General features: G+C 38.2%; 1 protein-coding gene and 1 long non-coding RNA gene across 6 annotated transcripts; both read right to left on the reverse strand.

Moving 5' to 3' along the window:
- Nucleotides 1–141: 141 nt before the first annotated feature.
- LOC137185812 (zona pellucida sperm-binding protein 4-like) lies at nt 142–6806 on the reverse strand. Of its 5 annotated transcripts, none has more exons than XM_067594211.1 (12): nt 6699–6806; nt 6034–6360; nt 5758–5859; nt 5593–5643; nt 5020–5061; nt 4832–4858; nt 4503–4685; nt 4365–4412; nt 4197–4289; nt 4013–4039; nt 2475–3927; nt 2253–2374 (listed from the first exon to the last, which is right to left on the reverse strand). In XM_067594211.1, exons 1-11 carry the CDS (start codon nt 6757–6759, stop codon nt 3869–3871), a joined length of 1020 nt encoding a protein of 339 aa, XP_067450312.1. In that variant the 5' UTR covers nt 6760–6806; the 3' UTR covers nt 2253–2374; nt 2475–3868. The 5 variants fall into 5 exon arrangements, with proteins under 5 accessions (XP_067450308.1, XP_067450312.1, XP_067450310.1 ...); XM_067594209.1 differs by having other exon boundaries at nt 5005–5061; XM_067594210.1 differs by having other exon boundaries at nt 5584–5643.
- Nucleotides 6807–7281: 475 nt separating this feature from the next.
- LOC137185819 (uncharacterized) lies at nt 7282–7949 on the reverse strand. The gene is made up of 3 exons (XR_010928922.1): nt 7822–7949; nt 7647–7727; nt 7282–7369 (listed from the first exon to the last, which is right to left on the reverse strand). It is a non-coding gene; the product is annotated as an uncharacterized lncRNA (long non-coding RNA).
- Between the last annotated feature and the right edge of the window lie 1536 nt (nt 7950–9485).

Consider the following 9485-nt stretch of genomic DNA (forward strand, 5'->3'; position numbering starts at 1 on the left):
GCTCACCCAGGAAGGTTTTGTCTCAGGCACATTGGAATCAAAAGTGGACCCTCTGACAAACTGCAATACTCAAGGTTAATAAAATGAGCAAAGGAGTTGAGTTGATAAAATGAAAATGATATAAAGGGTGCCTAATTTGGCTATTAGAGGGAACAGATTTATTTTCAGTACAAATCATGGACAGTTCTTGGCTCCGCTGTTTCCAATCCTGGCGCCTCCAAACATTACAGAAATGAAATAGCTGCAATTTTATCTGATTCATTAAAGAAGATAAAGAAGAGGTCCGCCAGAGACCACACTGTAATAGAGCCTCTGTCCTGGCCTTGAGGTGATTCTTCTTGATTTACGCCTTCCTGAAAGACATGGAAAAAGCAGTTAATATCCTTTACAGTGTCATTAGCAAGCAAATGGGTAAATCAATACCCCAAGATAGAATCATTAGACAAGAGCAACATAAAAAAGGATCAATAGGCTGCAGGCTTACCATTGCTGCAGGACTGTGAGCAAGCTTCTCCTTTACAGATCTCTATATCGCAGTGGAAATATACCTGTTGGATGACATAATAGTCACAGGTGTCTGCACTCGGATTTGAAGGAAATCATTAAGGATAAAGAAATACCAATGATACTATTTTCTATTTCCGTCTATTTCTCTTACCAGGGTTTCAGCTGTTGGGGGCTTCACAAATGAAAACAGCTTGACCACAAACCATTTGTGGAGAGAGGGATACTTGAGCCCCTTATTGGAGAGAACTGGCAACACAACAGTCCCGTGACTATCACCAGTGAAAGGACACCTGAATTGGGATTCAAGCATGAGCTTCAGTTAACATTTTTTTTCTCTCAGGTGAAGAATATCGGCAGAAATCTACACATTATTTCTAGTGTATTCACCCTTTAACAAGCAGGTTCCATCTTTGTGGATCATGTGGGTTTTTAGTCGGTGTGGCCCAGCAGTCCTGCAGCAGCAGCACCAAATCCTTGTCCCGATGTTTGAGGACAAACACCTCCACATACACGGACTGGCCAAGCTCAGTTACTGTTGGAGGGTCACGAGAGGAATGAAAAGACCTGTAAGTGGAATCTGCAGATGAAAGATTGAAAAAAATAAATATCATACGTAGTTGGCAACAAGAGGGTTTCAGGGTTTTTCCAAGTTTGACTCTGGGACTTCAAGTCATTAATTAATTTTCATGTCAGGCAAATTTTGATGGTACCTTCTACTTTGAAGAGATTTTGTTGAATTAAAAAATATATGAAGAAATACATGAATTGAAAAAAATAAATCTATGTACTTACTGTACATATGGGAATGATGGAAAGTAAAAAAATATAAACTTGACCTTTAGCAAACCTCATTTCAGCCCTCAGAACTCCCTCGCTCTTCAGTGTTGATGGTTGCTCTGATTTTTCTCCCTGAATCTCGATGCCTAGTTGAGTCATTTGTGCCAGTGAGAAGCTGCAGCGCACAGTGAGGCTGAAAAAAAGAAAGAAAATTGAAATTGGTGTCCATTACTTTCAAAAAGCAAAACAAGTGGAACACTCTTTTTCTTACTGGAAAGGAGTGTCACGAAATATAGAGCCTTTCTGCAGATGATGTTTCACCTCAATGTTGACCCAGTAGGTTATAATCCCATCTACTACCTGCAAGACACAACAAAAACTTATTCTAGTTAGTCATAAAAATACCACCTGGCCTATCTAAAGACTGGTAGGTGATTTATCACAGTTACCGTGGACTGAGTGCCACAATCAGTGAATGGAAAGCTGAAAGTGACAGCATCAGTGGATCTTTTTTGTGGTTTACAATTGTGTTGTTCGCCAGAAGGGATCCAGACTGTGTCCAGGTTCAGAGGTGGGACTGTCTCATTCTGGGGAATGGTGATGTTGAACCCATCTTTGTTGCAGAAAAATTTCCTTGATACTGGTGGATAATCATGTTTGCTTTCCTCTGTAGAAAACACACTGAGAATTAATAATACACATAATTCTGGTGACTATATCAAGCATAAAGTCATGATATTTATATGTACACTCAAAATTAATACCTTTAATTTTCCTGTCACAGATGAGGGGTATTGACTTGACAATTTCAACTTTTCCTCTGTCTGCAAGTGCCATGATGACAACAAACAAACTTGTGATATATTTCTAATGAACAGAAATGGAATGGAAAGATTAGAATATGAAAAGTGTATACATCTGCATTAAACAGGAAGAGACAGACAAATTGAAGAGGCTGTTTAGCTTACTTGTCTTCTCACAAAACAGCCATGAGAGGCAACTGTTAAAATAATAAAGGTGTCAGTTTCTCCAAGGAAGTACTGGCACTGTTTTGCTATAGCAATGGCTTGGTAAAATCCACCATGCTCATCTGTAAATTTGGACAAAAAGAGTATGACAAAAACATCAAAGCCTTGTGCCATCAGTGGTCCAGGTACAACATATGCAGATAAATATAGTTTGTGACCTACCTTGAACATAAATGGTTAGAGGAAGATCGGCAAACTGTTCCTTTGGTATGTAAACGGACATGAACCCATCATGGCAAATCAATGTATTATCATTCATAATTTTATAAACTGTTGCTTGAAATTGATTTAAAAGGGTATGGGCTTCACATTTCAAAAGGAGCAGTGATAAAGAAATAAATGTCACCAAAAAGATTAATTGGTAGGTGTTCATCTTTGGTTGTTGAGACTCTGTGAGTGTCACAGGTGGACCAGCTGGTTCTTGTTTGGCTTAATTGGCCAGACAGAGTTAAAGCAACCTAACAACTCAAAGCAATCGCTGAGCCAGCGGTGTCTTTTCAGCTTTTCAGCAGATGTATATCTATGTAGAGTTTGCAGGTTAATCTATATCTGTGTGGGTTTCCTTTACAGTGCAAAAACATGCAGATCAGATGAACCAGGAGTTTTTAACTGACTGTATGTGTGAGTGTGGATGTGTTAGAGGAGCTAAACTGCTTTGGGTCAGAACAGTTTCATAACACACTTCACATCTGTACTATAAATATGTAGCTGGAGCCAGTGGCTGGTTTCTACAAAGACTAGAAAAGGGAGAAACAGCTAGCCTGGCTCTGTCCAAAGGTAACATAATCCACATACCAGCACCTCTAAGGCTCACTAGTCATACAGCGGGTTATGTGCTGGACTATTTCTTGGCTGGGAGCTGTTGCCACCAGTGGAGACTCCAGGAAGTTACTGCTCAAAGCCAAGAAATAGTCAGTGGCTGTAAAACTGTCTTTTTTCACACTTTTTTTGTTGCACAGATGAAACAACAAATGGAACACTAGGCTAGCTTTAGGATTAGAATTAAAAAATACTTTATTGTCTAATTTTGCATGTGCAGAAATCTGCTATTAAAAAGAGTACATTAAAACACATCATATCACAGAGAGTGGTATCAATCTTCTCATGTAACTCTTGAAAGGAAGCAAATAAGTGAAAAAAAAAAATCCTACAAAAATAAGGCCAAATATTGTACTATGACTTTAATATGTGAGACAAACTGAGAAGCAATTTATATGGTCTTTAGCTGTGCTGCTTTTCACGTGCATAAAACATCTCTAACATTCAACACACTGAGCTGTCACATAAGCATAATTTTCTACCACAACTTTGAATTTCATGATTGAACTTTTGGACAGATGCCACTTTGATTTGTCAGACACAGCTGTAAGAATGATACTGGCTGGTTTGATAAGAACATGTACAGACTGTGAAAAGCATTAAAATGCCAGTACATCAGACAAATAGAACAAAACATGAGTTTAGTTTGAACTAATGAATGTAAACATGCATAATGAGTAACTAAAGTTGTGAAAGGATGTTGATACTGAAAATGTTTAAACCCTGTTCTTCATTCTCTACAGTTGGTTGAGGTGGTCTGTGCTCCTGTTGTAAATTGGGTTTTGGTATTCATGATCTAAGAAGGAGAGAAGGGAGAAGTGTGAACGCAGTTTAGTACACAAGTACACCGGTACATGCCCACAGATGATGTCAGCACTCACTGTCTTTATTTTTTTTCTTCCTAACACCTGCAACGAAACAAAACACAGAATGCTTCTGTGAGTAATGAAAAAGGATTTTTTGCAAGAGGCAGATCAATTCGTACAATGCAAAGATATTATTCTGATACATACCACTAAGGATATAGCATGAAAGCTGAGGACAATCAAATCAAAATAAACCTACCTCTGTGCTGCCTCTCTGCCTGAGACGACGCAGCTTGCTGCTGCTGCTGCTGCTGCCGCTGCTGCTGCTGCCGGTTGAGTTCAACCCGGTTTACTGTGTTGTAAAATGAATAAGTAAATCTCTGACAGCATTGAAATGATGTAATAGAATAAGAGTTGGTTATATTACCATAATAATGTCGACTGAGACTTGCTTGCCGTAATCTGCTGATGAGTTCTGGAGAGGTGAGAAAAGATTGAGTTACTCCAGGTCGTCCTTAGAGTCCAAATGATACAAACTGCAGTGATTATACTGATTATGAAGCACCTCTATGAAAACCCTGTTTTCTTCTCTTGCTTTCTGTCCTTTCAAAGTTGCACTCGTTTGGATAAATCCCACTGGTGCTTTGTGTAGGTTGAACCCCTTCCAGATAATGCACAAATCCTGGTAGGACACAGTTATTCCTGGTGGGGTCTGCCTGTACGTAGGCTGGGTCATGGGCATCATTTTCTAATATATAAAAAAAGATAAACTTGAAAATATTGACACAGCCATTTGTTATGTGTCAGGCGGGATATAATGACTTTAGCTTTTTAACGAGATGACTTGAAAGATGACATGGGAAGAAGGGAAGAAGGGAAGCTGTGTGAACGCACCATAAACAGGATTGTTATCATCCGCTCCTGTAGGAAAAGGACACACACTGTGACAGTGACACAGGCTGTTTGTCAAAAAAACAAAATACTTTTTTTTTTTTTTTTAATTATTTATATATCACGTATGTACTGTATACAGTTGAGAGGGTGGTGTGTGTTTGTGTTTTAACGACCTCGCTGCTGCTCACCTACTGGTCCTCTGCCTGATGTCTCAGCTGGAGCACTGACACCTGTAGTGGGACATTACAGAAAGCAACTTAAAAGAATATTTTGACACTTAATAGCAAATAGTATTAGCTTTCTTGACAAGAGTTAAATGAGAAGATCGATACCATGGTAAAGCATGAAAAAAAACCCTTTAATGGGGAAAAAAATGGAAGAAACCTTAGGAAGAGCACCAGAGAAGGGAACCCTCTTCCAGGATGGACAGACATGCAATAGATGTTGTGTGTACAGAATAGAACAAGAAAGCAAACTCACAGAAATACAGCATGGACAAACAGGATGACAAAATCACAGATGGGTTTACATCACACCAGAGGCAACAGATGAATCTACTATGCTAACTGCGTGTTTATCATTCATAGTCCCTCAAAAGATCACACACATGAAAATGTAAAACATACATCCAGACATGTGTGCTATAACTAGACAGGAAGGGTTAAAGAGAGTCAAAGAGTAAAGAGTAAAAACAACAGTGCTTTGAGTAACAGTCTACAGTAGATGGATGCAATGGTGAAATTATTTCTAACCTTCAGTACCTGCACCAACAGGATTGTTCACATAGTCTGGATTTTTGTCATCACAAGGCACTGAAATAGGGCAAACAGAGATTTTATAAAACTGATCATTCATTCATCCATCCAATGACTCAACCAACAGTGTGGACTAAGAGTGTCGGACTGAGAGCAAGTGCAGATACTCACAGATGTATGTAATGCAGCAGTAGCTGCAAGCACTCAGCAGGATCAAAGCAGCCACGCCAACACAGATGTAAATAAGTAGTTTCATGTCTTCGCTCAGCTCATCTGCGTGATAAGTTGTGGTTTCACAGGAAAGATATATTTCACAGGAAACTCTAGCTCATTCAATTGTCCTCTCTCATGGGTTTGCCAACAAGGCTTGTGACCATGGAAGGAAATAGACATATCTGTGCAGCTCAGTGTTGAGAAAACATCACCTAAAAACGGAAATCCTCTTACCTTCTGTATTAATAACCAATTTCACTACAAGACAGTCTTGTCCCTGCGTACAGCAGTAAAACCCCAGGTCAGAGCTTTGAAACTCATCAATGTAGATGGAGTAGTTCCCCTCAGAGCCCTGATTGGGGAAAGCTTTCACCCGGCCATTCCTGGGGTCCAGAAACTTAATACGCCCTTTAGAAGAGAGGTTGACCAGGTGCGCCTCAGGAGTTTGGACCCATGACACCCAGTTGAGGTTACTTTTTCTTAAGTTGCATGGGAGGAGCACTGAGGAGCCAGGTGAAGCGCTGAGTGTCTGTATCTCACAATGCTCACAGAAGTCCCCCTCTGAACAGGATGAGTCAAATACAAGCAATACAAGTTTCAAGTTTAGGTCACTTGTCTCATGCTCAAATAACCAAATGAATAAATTTGTCTGGACATCTTAAGATTAACCGTCAGGGTTAATCAGATAATAAATATTAATAAATATATTAAATGAAAGTGGATAACAGAAAAGGCTATGAATTGAACGAAAGGATAACCATGAATTATTGTATTACAGACGATAGAGATGATAGAGAAATGATTAAATTTACAAATATGTTTGTATGAATTAATTAACGGTTTAAATGTAAAATATAAATCAAAATATATTCACTGTCTAAATTTAAAAAAGAACTTACCATATGAGGACACACACATGAAGCACAGGGCTAGAGAGTAAAACCACCTTTCAGCAGTCATTGTCACTATCTTGTACAGTGTGAACAGAAAGGTGGTTGTGCTGCATGTCAACCCCCCTAAGCATTATGGGACAAAACCACAAGACCATCACAGTTCATGTAGTTGTTTACGGAAATGTCTTTTGGTTTCATATAAACAGCAGCCAAATGTTTCAGATAAGTGTGTTAAACTGTGTGATGATCATGCCAAACATCAATTTCGAATGTTCTGCGATAAATAATTATCTTTTACACAATGAGCATGTGGATGAAAGATATAAAAGACTGTATGACTGTCGCCCAGACCACTTCCTGTTAAAATGTCTTGATGCATCCGGAGAAAGGCAACTGGAAATGTTGATCATCAACTAGGCTATAAGTGAAGCAAAACAAGCACATTTTAAATCTAGATTTTATGTTAGGTAAATATAAAGTATGGGCTTTATTAGATAAAGTGGACAACTACCCAGATTCACCATGTTTGCCTGTTTATTCACAGTAAATACTGATATTTCCACCCAAATAAATTAAGTTTAATTGGTGAGTTTCGAAGGGACTCCTGCTCGCACCTCCTCTTCATTGACCACTGCCACCAGAGCCACTGCTCCCTCCTAGGTTGCCTCCAACTCATCCTGAAAAGGGAATATATGTTCAGTGTATGAGTGTTATTGTACAAATCATCAAGTTTATAAAAAGGCTAATGATGAAAAAGAAAACATCATAATGCCATTGCCTCCAGATTTTTACATGCAAGTCAAAGCAATGTTTAAGATTAAACAAAGAAATGCTGGGCCATAATTCTATTATTATTCCATTAGTATTAGTTCAGCAATGTGGTGTTTGTCATTGTGTATTTTGTTTGTGCTCTTCTAAACTAAGAAAGCTTCTACAATAAGTCCAGGTCCTCACAAATATCACCTCTGATGAATCTGCCTTTAAGTACAGAGGTAGGCCGGCCAGGGCTGCTGTTCTAGCTTCACTGATCTCATCCTGTTTCACAAACAAAGACAAGTTATCCATACAGGGATGTTAGGGTCCGCTGTTCACATTCAACATCAATGTAATGCATTAAAAATATTTTTACCTTTTCCTCATATGCCATCAAAACTTCCTCCATCTTCTTACCAAAACTTCCAGTCTTCCTCTTTTTATAGAGCAGCTGAGGTGTATATTTGTGAAGTTCAGCAAAGAAGGAGAATGGTAGATTTTGATTAGTGAGCCTGTGAAAAACAAAAGCAATATGAGACTGTAAAACTGGATTTTTCAAACATTTTCAGACAAATAGACATACCATATTAAACTACTCAATTCAAAGCTTTTTATCCAGATCAAGCATTCCTACAATGATGAATTTGAAAAAAGTACACTAGCTGAGTGGCTCTTGAAAGGCATGGGTACATTAGCTAGCAAGCTAACAGTTACACTTTTAACATAAAAACTAATGTTACTCAGTAGATGTGACCGCGATTATCAAGTAACTTAATGTTATGAAACTTTTATTTCTGAACCACTAAAGCATGAATTGGCCTTCTTGCAAGCTAACTTATGGCTAATGTTTGCACAACTCAGTTTTCACAACAACTGAAACAGCAAGACAAACAATAACTTATGCAAACAGTAATAAAATAATGTAACAACCGCTGCAGTGCAGCAGCTGCAGCTTGTCAGTTATGTCAGTGCTGAGTGCAAACATGATATATACTCAACATTATAGCAGCCCATCAGCAGGGCTTACATTTTGGTAATGATGTAAAATCAACTTAAAGAAAATTAGTCAGTGAAACAAACTGGAATTATATCAGCAATATTTAAAATGCTCCAAAAATTTAAGTGCACTCAAAACAAATGAGTTATTACTTCAACAATTGATTTTTGAGTTAGGTTAAATTCTGGAGAATGAGTGACTCCAACTTTTCTCCAGGATTAAGTTATGTTAACTTACTTCTTTTATTAAGATATACTGTTAGGTTTTACAGTGTCCCATTCAGGACTAAGCACCAGACCTGGGGCAACAGAGCCTTCTCCATAGCTGCCCCCTCCCTCTGGAACGCTCTCCCCAAACACATCCTAGTCTGCACTGATCTGTATGTTCAAAACACTAATCAAAACTCACCTTTTCAGAACTGCTTTTAATGTGTGAATAATGTTGTGAGCTACCTTGTACTTTTAGTGTGTTGTTTTGATTTTTATGATCCTTTTAACTTATGTAAAGCATCTTTGAGTATCTTTAGAAGTGCTCAATAAATAAAAATGTATTATTATTATTATTATTATCTTTAAACGGCCAGTATGAACAGGAAGGAGTGGTTACAGCAAGGATCATGGGCACCTGACTATAAGTTGAAACATTGTGAACCTTATCTTTAAGGGGTTACATTAACTGAGAGATTAATTCAGTACCTTGGAAAGTGAAAGGTCCAAATTAATTAATTTTCCTTCTTGGCATGATCGTAGGTAAATACAGTATTTCTTTTTTTTTTTTTTTTTACAAGGTTTACAATGTAATTAAAGGGCCACTCCAGTGATTCAGTATTACACTTCCTTGCTTTACTTGGATGTTTGAGCTTCACTGTGCAGATTGATGTGTGTGCAGAGTTTGAGTTTTCATTTGTTGAAGGAGAAAAGTTTCTCTGTGCACACCTTAAATCTGAGTTTAAGGTGTGGACCTATAGGTACATGACATCCCAAATAAAACACTAACAAACACTAAATGTCGTCAATTCTCCCAGATCTACAAAGACAATACCG

Source organism: Thunnus thynnus, chromosome 7 (genome assembly GCF_963924715.1).
Source record: "Thunnus thynnus chromosome 7, fThuThy2.1, whole genome shotgun sequence".
NCBI classification, from domain to species: Eukaryota; Metazoa; Chordata; class Actinopteri; order Scombriformes; family Scombridae; genus Thunnus; species Thunnus thynnus.